Source organism: Ischnura elegans, chromosome X, assembly GCF_921293095.1.
Source record: "Ischnura elegans chromosome X, ioIscEleg1.1, whole genome shotgun sequence".
NCBI lineage: Eukaryota > Metazoa > Arthropoda > Insecta > Odonata > Coenagrionidae > Ischnura > Ischnura elegans.
Window position 1 is genome coordinate 120543844 of NC_060259.1, and position 18462 is coordinate 120562305.

The 18462-nt window shown below is 38.3% G+C and overlaps 1 protein-coding gene and 1 long non-coding RNA gene across 11 annotated transcripts in view; one reads left to right on the plus strand and one right to left on the minus strand.

The window, feature by feature from the left end:
- LOC124171552 (Golgi reassembly-stacking protein 1-like) overlaps window positions 1–18462 on the minus strand; it is a 66303-nt gene that overhangs the window by 12900 nt on the left and 34941 nt on the right. For all 10 annotated transcript variants that reach the window (XR_006867840.1, XR_006867838.1, XR_006867843.1 and 7 more), the window contains one exon: window positions 1865–2008. Coding sequence is in view for 1 of the 10 variants with exons in the window: in XM_046550727.1 (XP_046406683.1) it covers window positions 1867–2008 (142 nt within the window). In the remaining 9 variants the exon portion in view is untranslated. The remainder of the gene's footprint in view (window positions 1–1864; window positions 2009–18462) is intronic.
- Window positions 12859–17970, plus strand: LOC124171553. The gene is made up of 5 exons (XR_006867844.1): window positions 12859–13668; window positions 13881–14061; window positions 14314–14650; window positions 14936–15450; window positions 15692–17970. It is a non-coding gene; the product is annotated as an uncharacterized LOC124171553 (long non-coding RNA).

Below are 18462 nucleotides of genomic sequence, written 5' to 3' on the forward strand. Positions count from 1 at the left end.
GAAACAATACATTAAAGATGCTTTAAAGAGTTTTGGCATGGAAGATTGTAAGATTGTTTCGACCCCAGTTGACGTTAGTCAAATGAAAGAGAAGGGTAAGGATATCATAGATGTCCCGTACCAGTCATTAATTGGAACTCTCATGTATCTCTCCGTCAACACGCGGCCAGATATTTCCTTCATTACTAGCTATCTCTCCCAGTTTAATAAGAAGCATACAGATATACACTGGAAGATGGCCAAGCGGGTACTTCGTTATCTAAAAGGTACTATGGAAATGGGACTCACATACAAATGCACTGGGAAGCCTATTTTTGGTTTTTCTGATGCAGATTTTGCAAATGATCTAAATGATAGGCATTCATACTCTGGATATGTTTTCACTTGTGCAGGTGGACCAGTCTCCTGGAGTAGTAGAAAACAAAAATGTGTTGCCCAATCGTCTTGTGAGGCAGAATATATTGCTCTTTCCGAGGCTACTAGAGAGGCTATTCATCTAAAACATCTTATTTCCGAATTATTTCAGGAACAAGAAATTATTACTATTTTTGAGGACAATCAGAGCGCTCTCAAGTTAGCAGAAAATCCTGTTTTCCATGATAGAATGAAGCATGTAGATGTGAAATACCATTTTGTTAGAGAACAAGTAGAAAACGGTAATATAAACGTAGATTTTCTCTCCACTGAGGAAATGACAGCTGACATACTTACCAAGGGCTTAAATCGTATAAAACATGAAAAATGTATGAGAGGTTTAGGCATGGTTTAAAAATAATTTTAAAAAATTTGTAATTCATTTGATGGAAATGCTAAAGAGCTGTTTCAGCACATCTTCAATTACGGGGGGGTGTTGACATTTGTAATTTTCAGTTGTGTTTTGTCTCTGTTGGTTGGTTACCAACCAACAGAGACAAAACACAACTGAAAATTACAAATGTCAACATTACTGTATTAATATTAAGTTAATTACATGGGCATAAACCATAAATCAAAATAATTACAACATCAGAATATGGTGATAATGAAAACAAATGATTCATTTTCCATTGTTGTACATATAATGCCATAGTATATTCACACATTTACTACAAACTAATGTGGTATCTGATAAAATTAAAATAGTATATTTTTAACGTGAATAGATAATCAAGTTAAAGTTATTAACGTACGCAAAATCTGACTTCATAATTCTCAATATTCTTGTTGCTACAGGGCTTCAAAGTTCGCCAAAATTACTTAATTCTTTAGCGCTATAAGAATACTCTGTGACTTTAATTTTAAGATTTCTTGGTGCGGAGTTGAGAATCCAAAAAATTGAAATGGAACATAAATTAAATCAAGGTTCTCGTTTGCTAGTAATCTAGAGCTTGGATAATAAATTGTACTGAGAAAAAGATACTAAGTGATACATAGGTTTTTCTAAAACTGTGACGAATAGTCTACAGGCACCACGTAAACGTTTTGTTTATTGGACTCTGACGTCACGCTTATTAGTTCCAACAACGCTTAGGCAACCCAACATATTCACAATCTCCAGTCTGACATTAAAACGGCAATATTTTCACCAAATTTGCATTTAAGACCCAGCATAGACCAATTTTCTATCCACTTCCTCAGTGTGTCATCAGTGGATACCGTGCCGTGACGTCATGCACAAGCACTCATGATGAAATTGTGTTTTCAGGCAGCTGATGAAGAGTTATTTCGAAAGACTCTTACCTCAGTTAAAAAACGTCATTCATCCACAAAATTTCCATTGAATATATAGAGTTATTTCTCTAGTACTTTAACAAAATCATGCATGTTCCCGATTGCAAGATTCTACCGGTCATTGGACCCCCTGTTCCCTGACAAATGCACTCACCGCTAACTCCTACGCTCCCGTCGTCTGCAAGACCACACTCCACTGAGAGGTAACCTGCAGGGGCATCGCCAAGGAACTCCCGTCTTCACTACACTGCCGCTGTTTGGTTGAAGCAACGACTTCTCAACCTGCAGCCATGACAACCTAGAAAACAATGAGGAAATTCTTATTTTAGAGAAACTAGGCCAAAAACATCGCCACCAGCCAAAAATGCTTATTTTCTGATTTTATGTCTTTAAGAGATATCGTAAATATAGTACAGTGAGTCCTCGTTTAACGCCATCCAGTTTAACGTTGTCCAAAAATTGAAACCCTTCATCATTTAACGACGTTGTTGCTTCGCGATAACGTTGTTCAAATTATGCACGGGGAAAAAAAATTGAATGGCAATTAGGACAAAAGCGCATCTGATGCATAGTAAATATTACTATATTAATGAAATTGATAATTTTCGTTTGACAGAAAAGGTTGGCGTGGGTAGCACATGTTGAATATGCATCTGGGCGAATAATTTTTGCCTCATTTACCCATTATCCGAACATTTTTCTGATTCCAATCGAAAAAAATGTCCACGAAGATGAGTGGCTATCCTGGAGGTTCTTCAGACGTGAAGAAAAAACGGTGACATTAGAACAAAAACTTGATATTATTAAAAGAATTGAAGAATTTAGCCTGAGGGAGGTTTATGTGAAACTAATACCGGGGGTCTGTGGGGGTTATAGAATTCCCACCAGGATAAGCGGTAGGTGCGATATTAATAAATTGCGGATTTATGTTCATTTTGTGGTGCTCAGGGGGGGGTCAGGAAGGCTGTCAATTTATATAATTTATTTGGACGGCATCTACATCCAAAACTAGTGAAAAGGCCTGGTTACACGGTACATTAGAATGTACAAGAAAATGTGAGAATGTCTGCATCCCAGGATGAACCCAAAAATGCACCGTGTAACCACTCAAAATGTAAGATGTATGAATTTCTGAATGCCTGTTCTAATTTCGTTCAGACAATCGTACAATTTGGACTCATAACAGAGTCACCTGCAGCTCGATTCTGTAAATGTCATACGGCCGTCTCAAGCGGATTTCGTCAATGTATTCACGGCTTTGACGCTGGAGTGATTCTGAAACTTTTTAGTGACATCACTCTCACAGCCGCGTCCGTGAAAGTATTCACGCCCAAGAGGGCCCGTGGTAGCTTCGTCGCGGCAATGCGCTCTAATTTTTCATTATGAATTTACGCTGTGATTGATAATTAATAGCACATTATTCATTAATTACGATGGTGGCTATTTCATATTGTCACTTGCCATAAGTAATATGTGTTGAAAACAAATAAAAGAAATGCGTAAAGTTAAATTTACATTCGCGTCCTATTTAAATTGATTGGCCTTCATTGCGATTGAAGTTGGTGGGAAGTTAAACCTTGCGCTGAGGGTTTGACAATTATCTTATATTTGTGCATCTTCTAGAATGTACAAGTAAAATACTCACACTTAATGTTCATAATAATTTGGAGTAGAACCAATGGTAAAAGTATTGTGCAGTATTGAATGTTAACAGATTTAATTAATATTTGTTTCGTAAGTTCAAGCCTTCAATTTGTTTTTATTAGTGAGAATGGAGGCTCTTTACATACCTCCGCTACTGTTGCATGAGCACCAATGTCGACAGAGGCAATAGATGCACATACTTCGACGGCAGATACGCGATATCAATCCCTTCAAGACGCAAGATTGGCGATGGATCACTGAGTTCACACCACGATTAATTAGTAGACGTTTAGATGGCTTGCCGGGGCATACTTTAGTACGTTAAGATAAACATTGATCATCTATTCCATCTCTTGCATGCATTATTGCTGCTGTTCAGCAACACGACCAACATGATTCGTTTTTCTGTTGACATAATAGAAATACTAAAACATGTAAACATCTCGCCCTCTAGCAGAAACTGTTAATAATCTACTCGTATTCACGCCGGAAAAATTTTCATCAGTATAAATCGTGAATAGTGGCATGTGCTTGCACAATCAGACACATATGTATACGCACCACAGCGCATTTAAAATTATGTACTGAAATGATGAGAACAGCTCAAACGCATACGAGAATGAACCATTATTAAATAATAAAATAACACTTGCTCTCATTCCGCGTAAGCATTAGCTCCATATTATGAGGAAATTAGAGCTAATTGTGCAATTACGAGCCCGCTACGTGATAACTGACTTTGATATGCAGCACTTGACAACATATAAAAGAGGTAATATACAGTTAATAGCTATAAACTAATTAAGCAACCGTAACTTATCATTAATAGGTACTTTTAAAAGAAAAGACCTCACTCAAAATTGAGTAAAGAAGTATTATTTACTTTGGGAGTGAATATTCCACGGCATTGTATATGTTTCTCTATGGTAATTGAAGTTGCAGTTGGCCGCCGAATTAACTTTGTGTCGGAGATTCTGATTCGTTCCTCGCATCCGCACAGCTACCAACATAAGAAACTAAAGTGATAGTTTGCAATTCGTCAAACATCTCACGACACAGGCTTGCAGGATCGCTTGAACGTCTTTCACGGAGAGAGGCGTGAGAACTCCACTGTGGTTCGAAGCACGCGAAGCACAGGTATCACATTTATAGAATCGAGCTGCTGGTGGCAGACTACAAAAATGACACATTCAGTTCATCTGGCTTGTATGGGCACTTCTTTGTTTATGTATGGCTCCGATAGTTATTTTGATTTTGACGTCTTGATTGTTTAGGATTTATCACTCTTTGGTTGCGAAAAGGTGGAACAAAAGAAAAGGGATGGGTAAAAGGAATGATCAGATGGAAAGGCGCTGAATGTTTGAACCGCGAGAATTGTCCAAGATTGAGATCCAAATGATCGTTAAAAGGTCATAAATAAGCATTTGATAGACAAGGAAATAAGTTTCAAGTACTATTTACGCTGTATTTACTCAAGTTCCTGTTTTTGAATCGAGACCGACTGCAAAACGAGTCGAACTTTTAGGTGTTGCGTAGACATGCAGCAAACGTTATGGGCAACGCAGTAATAAGTACTGAATTTACCTTGCCAAAAGTCTTACATTTCTCGTATATTCCTGTAGCATGCACCGATTCACAGGAGAAGGATGGAGAGAAATCATGACACACTCGCTTTCAAGTCTAAAATTCAACTGCCTTTATTATGTCCTGTTTATTATATCACAAGGCTTAAAGGCAAGAGAAAATTTTAAAATGTGCCTTTATTATGGAACACTACTATCCAACAAAATTTGAACGATATCAGCGAAAGACACTTCCAGGGTTCCCACTCTACCTGAATAATGAAATTCACGGCTTTTTTCAGGTTTTCACGGTTATTTTTCACGTTTTCACGGTTTTTTTTCAGGTTTTCACGGTCACAATTTCGCTAAATTCACGGTCCGTTAATAAGCCAACAGTAAGAAAATCACTGGCCGTATATCAACAGAAAATTAATGTACGCGGCAAACGCCGTGAATGTTAACGCCGCAATGAAAAGTGATATCTGTTATGACGTGATCTATCGTTTGCAAAATTCAGGGCCGACTAAAGGACCAGCCCAACCGCGCTCTTGCCTCGACGCCGAATACCCTTCGGACCTTCTTCTGTCCTGACACCCGAGGTCCTTTTTAATTCCTCGCCGAGAGATTGTTTTTTACACACAGTATAACTGCACAGTAACCAAATTTCCCCCACCCCAATCATTCTTATTTAACGGAAAATATTTTATTTAAATTGTTTATAGAATATAATAAATTGATTCTTTCTTATTTAAAGAAAAATATTTTATGAAAATTGTTTATAGAACATAATAAATCGAAAAACAATTTCATACACCGTATTAGCTCAAATCTAAGACTACCCTCCTTTTTTGAAACTCCACTAGGGGAAAAAATTTTTTTCCTAATAACGTTACGATTATAAAATGAATGCGGAAAAAAGATCAATGCTTTATTTTTTGCTAGGTTGCCTATGTCCCAGGAAACGCAAGATTTTGGCGAGTAATTAAAGGTTTCAAAAAATATTTAAGATAATAACAGGAATAGTAGTACTTTATCAAGAAACCTACGTCATATTGTTGATTCGACCCATATCTCTTTCAAAATTCTGAAGGAAAACGCCAACTCACTAAAAAAATGTTTGCTCTCCACTCGGAATTTACACTGCTATCATGGATTTCAGTCTGATGTAAAAATTCTTATCCATCAAACACCATTTCCAGTACACGTATTCACGAGAGCAATGTGCATGTTGTGCCTAAAACAACCGCATTCGCCGGCACAGTGACTGGTTGTGAGATGGATGACGAAGGCCAAAAATAGTCTATTACTTGAATTGTTCCTGTCTAATGAATGTATTTTAAATATAATTGAGGTAGTGTGTAAAGCGTGAACTATGTTGCGTTAATCGTCAGGGGCACGCTCATCTGGATCTTCGCCTTCATATCTTTACTTGTTTTCTCCGGGTAGCTCACTCTACCCCCACCCCTACCGTCATGTGCTAGCGGACAACCCAAGGCGCTCTGCAATATTCACACGCATCTAGCCCGGATTCTTTTCTTCGTGTTCAATTATTTTCAGTCCATCTCTTAAAGTTCTCAATAGTTTCTTCGGAGTGGCCAAGGTCCGAAGACGAATAAAATTGAACTAGTGAAAATGAAACCTGACTTTATTAAACCCACATGGAAAACACTCGGTGGTTCGAAGTCCAGCCACCCTGGAAAGTAGGGAACCACTCGTACGAGGTTAAGTTCGGAACTGATGCTATCGCGTAGGGGGGTACGCAGAGCATACTGCAGAGGGAGAAGCGTGACCATATGACTGTGCCATCAAATTTTTTACCCTAAAGATACCCATTCTTTTCTAACTATCGTAGCGCCAGATGAGCAGATGAATTCGGATTGTTAGTAGGGAGAAACAAAAATCCTAAGAAGATATCCCTTCGTCAGTAGCTCTGACAAGTGAGACTTATAGTAAAGCTCGTATATTGATAACTGATAACAACCTGATATCATGTTTCCGGGACAAAATGCCGAATTAACTGCCGAGAAGCTAAGCTACGACGATATCGCGTCTCGCCAAAAATCACCTTCGTATTTTTTCATCTATTTCCTTGCTTAAAATACATCGCGTTTGGTCTCGTTTTTCTTTTAATTACGTGCAAATGGCTAACATTTCAATCTAATAAAAGCATAATAGCAATTGCTGAATATCATTGTTAGATACCTTTTTGGCTAATAGGGGACTCGTGCAGCAGTTGACCTCCAGGAACTGGAAACTTTGAAGGAATTAGGCTGAAAAAGGTCAGTGGGTGAGAAGAGGGTGGAGCGCGAAACACGTTTCTATTGTTCTCGCGTAACTCGATATTTTTTCGAAGCTAAGGTCTTCGTAATACAATCCCTGCGCGAGCTGGGGCCTTTTTTTATTTTGAAGAAGAGGAAAACGTCAGAAGGGGGGAGGCGAATGCTGAATGGAGGAGGATAACGGATCTTGGGAAATGCGCTAATGTTACTTTCCCACGGCACTAAGCTTCTCCCAATGGTAGTTCCATCTCTTGGGGAAGATTCCAACTATGTGCTTTTCGTTTTTAGCCAAAAATTACACATTGTATTTATTTCGTCTCATTTACGTCTAACGATGGATGCGGGAAAATTATGCGTCGGAACCACGATCTTCAAACGATCAATGCGAGAAACAATACTTCGGGGAACGATGGATGCGGGAAAATATTACATTGCCTATAAGGAGCTTTATTTTGGATCAGAAACGGCGAACGATCAATGCTGAAACGATAGATCGAGGTTCCACCGTATAACTTTTCTTTTGAAAGCGGCAGTGTAATGACATCTTTTCTCTGCTATCGTAATACTCAGAAACCAAAACTGAATCGATCTCTCTAATCAGAGGCAAATCATGTTCCCTTCATACTGTTGTTCTGGGAAAAATGGAACGACTTTGTAGCAGTTTATATCGCGACGGCATGGAGGCTTTAACGTTACGATCCTAGGCGGATCTAGGGAGGGTAACGGGTGCACATACCCCCCAGACACTTAAAAAATATGCAAGATTTTGAATACGGTCACATTATCATTGCGCTCGTTTTGTATCATGAGTTATCCTTGTGCCCCCCCAGAACAAAATCCTGGATACGGCTTTGGTTGTGCTCCCCACTCCCCAGAAAGAAATCCTGGATCCGCCCCTGGTTAAAATTTAGGTAAATTGTAATCAATCACACAAAAATTTTGTAAGTTGATCAAGCTCTAACTTCAACGGAGCCGAACCCAGGGGGAAAGCAGGCGATCTCGCGGACACGGCAGAAGTGCACCCGGCAATTGATTGGTACGCACGCTTCACCTGCTGCCTAAAATGGCAATAGTTTTTCACTTAAACACAAAATTAAATAAGCTAAATTACTATTCAGGTATTTTTGACGTTGTTTTTTCGTTGCATAGCTATAAATATTAGGTTGCAACCTCAGGTATCCATAATTTTTTCCGACGAAAATTATGCAACCCGATTGACGTCGAGAATTTTGCATTCGACTGTAAGACTGTTTTCTTCAGGAGTTAGGGAAAAAAAACCTTATCTTAGATAGGTGCAAATGGGTAAATTATAATTCACTCGGTTTGAAATATATAAAGACATAATAAATACCTGATGAAACATGTTATTTTAACTTTCACCATTTTAACGCAAAACTGGCAAGGCCCAGGTCGACGCATGCGAAGATCGTGTAATGCTGTGTTGCCATAAGCGGAAATCTTCTCTCGTTTTCAGGCCGCAAGGCGCGAGAATTAGTAACGTCGCGCTGAAAGCTCGCTGTCTCCCGGTTCAAACGCAAGGAGCGTAGTGTCCACAGCGCATAGCAGGTTGTCCAGGTTAGCGGTCTTCCAATCACAGGTTTGAGGGTGTTGAATAAACGTTCAAATTTTTCGAAACAAATGCCATCTAGATTTAGTTTCGAAAGTGGTCGCCGCAGTCAGTGGGAAGCCTAATTGGGTAGAAGGGGGACTATCCAGTGACCGAGGGAGGGGAAACCAAGCCAGTCGAGGAAAGTAAACAAGCTGATGAGAAGTGGTGTCATATTTCAGGAGGGGAGGAGAGAAAAGGCCTGCGCTGGGAAAAGATGTTTTTTTTTCTTCAGGCAACATTCGTTCCCACGCTTTTCTGACCCATGCGACGATGCTCGCTACAATGAATAGAAGTGCGCTCGCCACGAACGAAGTTGAAAATTTCTGGGAAGGTATTATTATCAAGATTGAGATATTTTTAAGGTTTTAGGACGAAATTCACGGCTTTTTCCAGGTTTTTTCACAGTAGACGAAATTCTCGGCTAATTCACGGTTTTAAGGTTTTCACGGTTGAGTGGGAACCCTGCACTTCATGAATATTCCTTGTTAGGGGCTCCTTTCGACGAGAGGCCGGCCGCCAATTACATTCCTTATTTTTCTCCGTGGTTTGAACGTTATCAGTATTTACCTATTCTCGTAAATAGCCACTTTCCTTATAATTTGATCCTACAATGGGTAGAATGATAGGTACATTTATAGAGACATTTACAAAGTGTAATAAGTTACTTGATAAAATCCCACGGTAACCCTGATTTAAGAGTGTACTTACCTTGAGGATATCCCATTGACAATATAGATAATGTATTTGACTCCATTCTGTGGATCGACCACCACTTATTCCTTTTATTTTTGTCCTATCGAACACATGCAAAAAACTTCTTCAGCGAGTAAATAGAGGCACTAGACGACGGAGCACTTTATACGGTTTTATGGGATACACGATTTATATGGTTTTCACACGTTTTTCTATTGAAGGTCCACGCTGCAATACACTTACCACATTACGCAAATAATGTAGGTGTGTCACATAGATCACAATCTGCGATCAACCTATTTTAATTTAATCTTTCCAAACAATCCTCAAACAATCCAAAGCTCCCCCAACAATCGCCTTTATTTATTTCAACAACGCCTTGGCAACCCAACCCTATCCCAGGTTTGACGCTAAAACAGCAATTATATTCGCCAAATTTGCTTTTGAGTGCCTACATATACAGTTTTTCTATCCACTTCCTCCGTCTGTCATCAGTGGGTACCGTGCCGTGATGTAACGCGCGCACGCTCCATCACGTGTTGTCAAAGAGTCGATGAAGATTATTTTTAAAGACTCATATCTCACCTATAAAACATTATTCATCCGCGGAATTTTCGGCAAGTACATTTGAGGCAAGGATCTTATTATTTTAGTACTTTTAAAAAAGTTTGCATGTTCCCCATTGGTTTATATTTGAAGTTGAAATAATTTGTTGCACAATTAAAAATGTACGAAAAAATGTCCGAAAAAATGTACCGTGTAACCACCTAGCCGTGGATCTTGTCCATGTGAATGTACAAGAATCTGTTCAGCAAACCATTCAGAAAAATGTACAGAATCTTGTACATTCTAATGTACCGTGTAACCAGGCCTTAAGAGTGGTAGAGATATGTGCAATAAATTTCTCTTTTATCATGTCTATATGGAACTTACTTTCTGAACATACATCGCCGGGGCGCAGCTAGGAATTAAGGCTGGTGGGGGGGAGGGGTTTAGGTGTAACTTATACCGGGGTGTGTGGGGGTATGGAATACCCACCAGGATAAGCTTTAGGTGAGAGAATAATAAATTGCAGAATTTCAAGAGAAATGGTTCAAAATGGTGAGTTTTACGGCTTTCTGAGGGATATTATATTTTATTGATCCTTATACTATGTATTCTATTAGTAACATAGAATATCTTGTTTATATATAGTAATATATTTCCCTTGGGCTACATCCTTGCTGCCGTGGAAAGGCTTGCGTGTTTCTATAACCTCTAGAGCTGCACTGGTGGGATTAATTCTAAATTTTTCCCAGTAGAGCCAGCCATACCAGACAGGTCGAAGGGTAGGAGCCAGACAAATAGTCCACGAGATGGTGTCACGTGAAAAACACTGTTGGAATGGAAGTGGGAAACCCTACCAACTATCTCTTCCCTGAAAAAAGGAGTACAACCAATTGAGCATTGGTGACTCTGAAGGGGAGTTGGAAGCACTGAAGGGGAATATGAGGAGAGAATATCAGGAACTAGTGGACATTAGTGTAAGGGAGATTGAAAGTATGAAGACTGTTAAGGAAAGAAGGGATAATATTAAAATGGGAATAGTTAAAGCGGCTGAGAAGTCAATTGGTTATGTTGACAGTAGAAGATAAAGAAGCCGTGGATAACGGAGAACATGGTAAAAGAAATGCAGGAGAGGAGGAAGTGGAAGAACATGGACACAGAACAGGGCAAAAGAATGTATAGGGAACTAAATAATCGATTACGACGTGAAACTAAGAGGGCAAGGGAGGCTTGGCGGGAAAGATAGCGTGAGGAAATGGAAAAGTTTCAGAAGGAAGGAGAGGAAGGCGTGTTATATGGCAAAGTTAAGTCGTTATCGGGTGGCAAAAGAGGGCAAACCATGCTTAAAATTCAGACACTTTACTGATTAGAATCAGAGGTTCCACGGATCAAGTCCCAGTGACGGATGACTTGATGCTGCACACACATACTTTAAACATTTTTCTGATCTTAAAACTTCGCAATGCCTATCACAAGGTCCATGGGATGCTGCATGGCTATTGATTCTTACGCGCTTACTTATTTGTTGAAATTGGACTACTATATTGCATAACCAATTGGGCAGTTGACTGAGGAGTGAATTTTGACTAGCATTTCCGCGTCGTCCAACCCAGCTTCAAGGCCCCTAACATTAGCTGCATGTGCAATGTGTCACGGCCTACGCTTCTTCTACCCTTCAAGGGAAAACTCCTATAGAGTTCCTCACAGCAGAATGAAAGCACTTTTTTGTGCCACCTACGAGAAATCAGTTGCCTGTTTTCAGTTCCGTATTGAAATGCTTTGCTTTGTATTCTACGCCTAATAATAGTTTCCCGAGGATTGTATTGAAATCAATTTTACTTACAGTTTAGAAATGGTATTTAAGAGGCAATAAGAGAAGACAACAGACTGACTGACTAGTGGAATAAATGGAAACTCCTTAACAAACTCATTGTAAATGACGAATTATGATGTAGTATTTCATCAATAATAATAATTATTATTAGTTTCACAGAGGACACATTACGTCATGATTAGAGGTCCGTGAAAGCAATTTAATTTTTTGCTAAAATTCTTTTTAAAACCACATAATTTAGGTGTTATAGAAAATCTTGACGGTGTTATTATAATGCTACAATTTTCCCATGTTTATAGGCATTTTATTATTTTGTGATACACATTTCATGTATACTTATTCTTTTATTATTCATTTTATGTAACATTCAGCACAATTTCGATTGTACAAAATTTCTGATAAAACTAAATGAAGGAAATGGTTCAAGTTGTATTGGTTCAATGTAGTCTTGGCGAATACAATCGGCAAATGACAAATCCCCACCTTGTGCATATATGTATGCTTTGTGAGCCATTTCAGAATGTTTGGATTGTCAAGTTCATTCTACACTAAATAAAGCCCTTAAAAATTCTTCTGTAGTGGCAACAACAAGCTCCTCCTTTGCTTTCTTTGACTGAGTGACTGTGTGTTCAAATGATAGCCGTTGTTTTGCGGGTCCCCTTTCTTTCGCACGTTTATGTGTATCGCTACTGATGAGCTTTAACAAAGTGTCAAATCTTTCAAATTAAAATATTTTATCCACTTTGCACAGTAATACTCTGTCTTTCACATAAAATCCTTCTCAGCTGAATTCACTTGCCCTGGTATGAACAGTATCACTAGCTTTTGACATTTTAAAATTCCTATCCTTCGTTCGAAATTTAAAGCTGGAACTACGATAAAAAAAACAGTCCAACCGCAAAGCATAACCTGTCACGATGGTGTTTTCAAACTGAGTGCTGGGTGGCTATGGTATAACCATAGTACTGTATAACTGATAACTTGGCCGAAATGTTTCATGTCGTGGGTTCCCTTTCGGTACCCCTCCCAGGTGTTGAGGGAAGGTAGGACAGCAGCCAGATATGTACAACAAAATCGCATAGATTTGCCAATCAGTCAAGAAAGGCAGTGAAAGAATCACACATAACAAAACATAATCGGATTCAAAGAAACTTGAAAAATTATTTCCCATTTATTGATCCTGAAACATCTAGATTGACTTATTGATTGATTGAATTATTTCAATGTTCTATACAGGGTAGTTATTATCAACAACTATTTACGCAAATTTATCGACATAATAAGAAAATAATGCATGTTGTTCAACATTGTCGCCCCAATGCTTCATAAAAATTCTGAAGTTGACCGTAACATTGCATATATTAAGAATTACCGATTTTCCTCAAATGCAAAGATATAGAATAAGTTCTTCTGTTAGGTTTTGGGTAAATAGGTGGAAATAAATACTAATAAAATATACAGAATAAGATTCTATCACATAATGTCTGCATACAAACTCATTAAAATTGAAATTAATTTTGCGTTACCTAATCACACATTAATTATGGCATACTTTTTGATTTTACACTGTAAGAGTCACTTGAAAACAGCATGAGTCGCCAAAAGGCACGTGTTTCACATGAGCAGAGGGAAATTTTGATTCAATACATGCGGGAGCACCCAGGCTCGGCACGCAACCGCATCAAAGGCAGCAATGCTGCCAGCACAGTGCAATGCCTGTGGGCCAATTTAAGTGACCAATTAAATGCCTGCCCAACTGGAGCAACGAGATCAGCAGTTTAGTGGGCGAAGGTATTTGTAATTTATATTTCTCATTCATGAAGGCCTAGAGTTAGTCACTGCTTAAAGCAGAAATAAAAAAAAATTGCCAATGCTTTCAATCTAAATCAGTTAAAAGTTTCAAGAACCAGAGCATTTTATGCCTTCCTAAGCATTCCAAATAATCTCAATGCAGAATTCTAATCTATTATAAAGCTAATATTTGAATTATTTATTTTTGTTAGACATGGCAAGACTGGCATCTAGATACAAAAAAAGGCATTCAAAATAAGGACCCATGCCAGTGGAACTGGTGGAGGTGGCCGCCTTAAAATCACCCCCCTCACTGAGTTAGAGCAACAAGTGCTAAGCTTGGTGGGGGAAAAGGCAGCGGATGGGGAGGATGGCCTTGCAGACCCTTTGATAGTAAGTTTAAATTGTTGTTGAATGACCAATGACTTAAATGGCCAATTTGTGGCTGTGACCACTCTTTAAAAAGATTCATGGTTTTATGATAAACTTAATGAATAAAAATTTAAAGAGTAAAAGCTTAATTTGATATTTTAGTCAATAGGCTATAAAAACACATTAGCCTTCAAAATTCATGAATGATTGAGGGATGGCAGATGTACTGCATTTCATGGTTTTATGTCTAACAATTTTTTAAACTTTTTTCAGCACCGCATAAGCCAAGAATCACATCCCATACCTGCATCTGATTCGCCTTCTCCTCCTTCATCACCAGATAAAAACCCCATTCATTGCTTGACATCATATTCCCCTACAACAGAAATTACATCCCACCAATAGCCATTTCAAATCCCACTAAATTTTGAACTAATACAAAATCGCATATAAGCCACAGAAAATGCGATTACAAAGCCATCTCCAATGCCATCCACCTCACAAACATTCCCCACAGAAGAAAATCATTACCCTCCAGTCCTCCCTCCCTCAAATCCTGTATGTGACACAGTACCAAGGACCAGAAAAAGGAAGCGACCATCTCCACCAAGTAAGAAATAATATGTAACTACAGATATGGTAGTTATATGGAGGACTAAAAATATCCCTAAATGCTCAGCTGCTATTGCGATAGAACTATTTTCATGTTGCCTTACATATTCCTGAACAACCGTCAGTCAATGTTATTATTCTAATATTACTAGTACATAATTCAAGCACAAACCTTGATTGAGATTATAGAAAATAAATGACGTTGCAATAATTTATTAAGCTACTAGGACGTAATTATAAAATGAAACGCTTCAGAGTCATATAAAACAAGTCTAACTATTAGTTTTTCAGATGATGATTCCGATTGCACGTTGGCTCTGGCAGCAAAAGAGAGGACTCAGCACAGTGAGGCAAAGGCCATTGCGTTAAGTAGTTTGGCCGAGAGCATGAAAGAGACAATTGCATCCATTAAGATGGCCTGCCAAGCAATAAAGGGTGCTCGCGATGAGTACGGGGATTTAATTCAATATTGAATGTAATGTATCCAATTTTATGAAAAATTAAATTAAATCCCTCCTGCACATTTTGTTCCCAAAAATCACTTCTTTCAAGGTAAAACATTGTGCTGGTAACAGGGTTGAATGCAGTATATCTGGGGTGTAAAAATATCATCATGGGAGAGGTTGAGGGGGCAGTGAAACAATTAACTGAGGCCTTGGTGTGGGAGGTTGAACATGAAATCTATAGGCCACCATGTTTCCAGTCCTAGTGGGAAGGTGGAAAGGGACCATCTTTCTTCACTTGTGCAGGGACAGATACTTCTCTATAAACAAATAAAGTGAAGCCCATATTAAGCCGGTAAGTAATATCGAAGTACGCATCATTCATTATAAATTGCTCCTAGCTTCGGCCTCTAAAGAAGTGCACTGCTCCTCTAAGGGGCCCTCAACCTTAATTGATGAGGATAACTGAGTCAGCAGTAAAGAATCTACCCACAAATAAGTTAAATTAATATAGAAAATTGTTTAAAGTGTACCATAGCATTGAAATTTATATTCAACTTTTAATCATGCAAGACTAAATTACTGATTTTTTTCAGAACTCTGGCTCAACCCTAAATTGCTGTCACTACCAGCTGATTTTCGACAGCAGCCTTGGCCAAAAAAAAGGAGCGCAGAGTACCTACCTCATTAAAGAAAATTGATTTGAGTAAATTAATAAACATAATTGCATCAGAAATTTAAAAAAATTTCAGTCAATTTTGGCAACCATACTACCTTTGATTCAGGGGACACAGATGATCCCCTGGTGGCAACAGGTAGATAAGGTCGCAACTCGTTTATTAAATTCATAGTTAATTCCTCAGATATCCTGTATAGCCCCATAAAGGTTTCATTTGGCATTTTGAAAGGTACTGATGTGGACCTCAAATTTTTTAATCGTCTTCTATTCCTCATTATTTCTCCTCTTCTCATTAAATTTCTTCTCCTCCTTAACCAAATCAAGGCGATATCATCATCCATAATTAGCTCCAGAGGATAATGAAGGATGGTACAAAGATTTTAATTAGCTTTGAATGTATCATTCATTACTTTCAGCCTTATCATAAGTTTACAATGAACAGTTGTCTAAGAAAATTATCAATATGCTTGTCATGTTAGAATACCATGTATTATAATTCCTAATTGAGTATCAATTTGTTAGCTAAGCATAAAAAATACTTTCAATAAAATCATCAACTATATTAAATTATGTCACCCAAGCAATATTCTTAATTTCCCACTCACAATTAGTGCTACAACACCTTTGTTTTTTCCTTGTGCTAATTCTAAGGTCATCTACTATTCAAGACAAAGCTCAGAATTATGTGTTATATGAACCTAGTGCATTGATTTCACTTTTAACAAATAAAGTATCCAATAAAAACCTGTGATAACAATCATACTGAGAAATGCTTTCTTTTTCATTATTTAAAAGTGTGGTACCTACTTAACACTTTCGCTGCGGCGGACGCACTGGTGCGTCCTACGCAAACTGTTGTGCTGAGCGGAGGACGCACCCGTGCGTCCTGCTCCGACCCGTTTTCAAATGGCCATAGAATCAGCCGAGAACGTCTTGGCCGCTCCAAATTACCTCTCGCTGCTCTATTACATTTCGTACTATTCAGTGTTGGCCGTCGTTTCTAGGAATTACCTCTCATTTTTCAGCTAACTACTTCTTCATTTTTTCCATTTTTTCGTAATTTTTATGATATTTTACTTTTTTCTGAACTTAATCGTCTCGGAAGCGGAGATAAATTGGTATCATATGCATTCAAAACTCTTCTAAATATTATTTATGTCATATAAAGTGTTATATTTAGTTTATTCAAATATGTGGAAATGTGTAGATATATCTGAAGATAGCAAAAATATGTGAGCACATTGGTTTCGACAATTGTCATGGTTGCTGCATTTGAACATAATAGATATTACGTTTAGCGACGATAAATCCCTTGAAAAAATAATACGCGTAGTTGACCCAGGTTCGAAGCCAGAATTTTCCATAATAATAAAGTATGTACCTTTATCGTGCATAACGCGGAAAAAGTTAGCTCTAAGAAGTTATTACCATAAGGCATATCGAGGGGCATTAGGTAATCCCCCTCAATAATAATGAATTATAATCCATTGCACTCTTCTTTTATTCTTCCATATGGCCTATTGATTATATAAACATGCCGTAATGTTGCCGAATTTTGTTTAAATATAATGTTGCTGAACATTCAATCACTTGTTCCACAAAACCCAGAGTCAAAATATGCTAGACAAGTGTCTCGTTATATTATGGTTCAATTGCAAAGGGTTATATACTTTGTTAAACTGACTGATAGGAATATATTTACCTCTCTGCGTATACATTACACACGGAACTGAAATAGACCTCCATTTCAAGATAAAATATTTGACACAGGATCCATTAGTATTGACCTTGAGAATGAAATTCAATGCCGATGTGACGGAAATTTAATACCGGGAATTCCAAGACGATCACAATAATGTGTGAAATAAAAGGGTAATATTTCGTCTCATTTCATGCGGATATCATTTCGTATGGCCTATAAAAACAGTGTCGTCGAGGCATTCCTTTCACTCTCATCACTCCACGCCCTCTGGCTACAATATCATTGCTAGTATGACGCTGCCACAAGAAGGTACTAGGTGCTCGGAGCCTTCGGAATAGATTGATATGCTCGATTTTCGGAGATATCTATCCTCTGAAGCATCATCGGAGGTGTCACCTGTTACCTGACCACTCTGTGACCTGACTATCTTGATTTTTTCCCATCACATTAGGTAGCTAAGGAGTCAGTGGCATCAACATCTGGTTCAGCGGGAACGTGATGAAAAAAAGAGATGAATAACCTAAGAGAAATTTGAAGAAAAAGACTAATTTAGAGTTGATGGATATCCTTATGCGGTTTGATGAGGAGATGGATAGCAAGGAAGATAATGCATTCCAGAAAGGAATTCCAAAGGAGTCTTCCGAAGAGAGTCAGGAAGAAAACGCCCATGAACCTTCATCAAAACTTTTCCGAAAGCACTCAAATAACTTCGATTTATGGTACTAAGCTGAACTCCAAGTAACAGATATCCCTTTTTCTGGCACCTCAGGACTAAAATAAAATGTTCCCAGCGAGAATCCTTACGACTATTTAGTACTCATTGCTAGGGACATGCAAAAGGTGGGGTTATTTTATAGCCAAAAGTAGTGTTATTTTTCTACAAAAGCGATGTTATTTTGCCCTGAAATCGGTGTTATTTTAACGGCAAAATAATTTATGCTGATTGAGAGCCATCCTTCCTGTGGCCCACACATTGCCCTAAATTT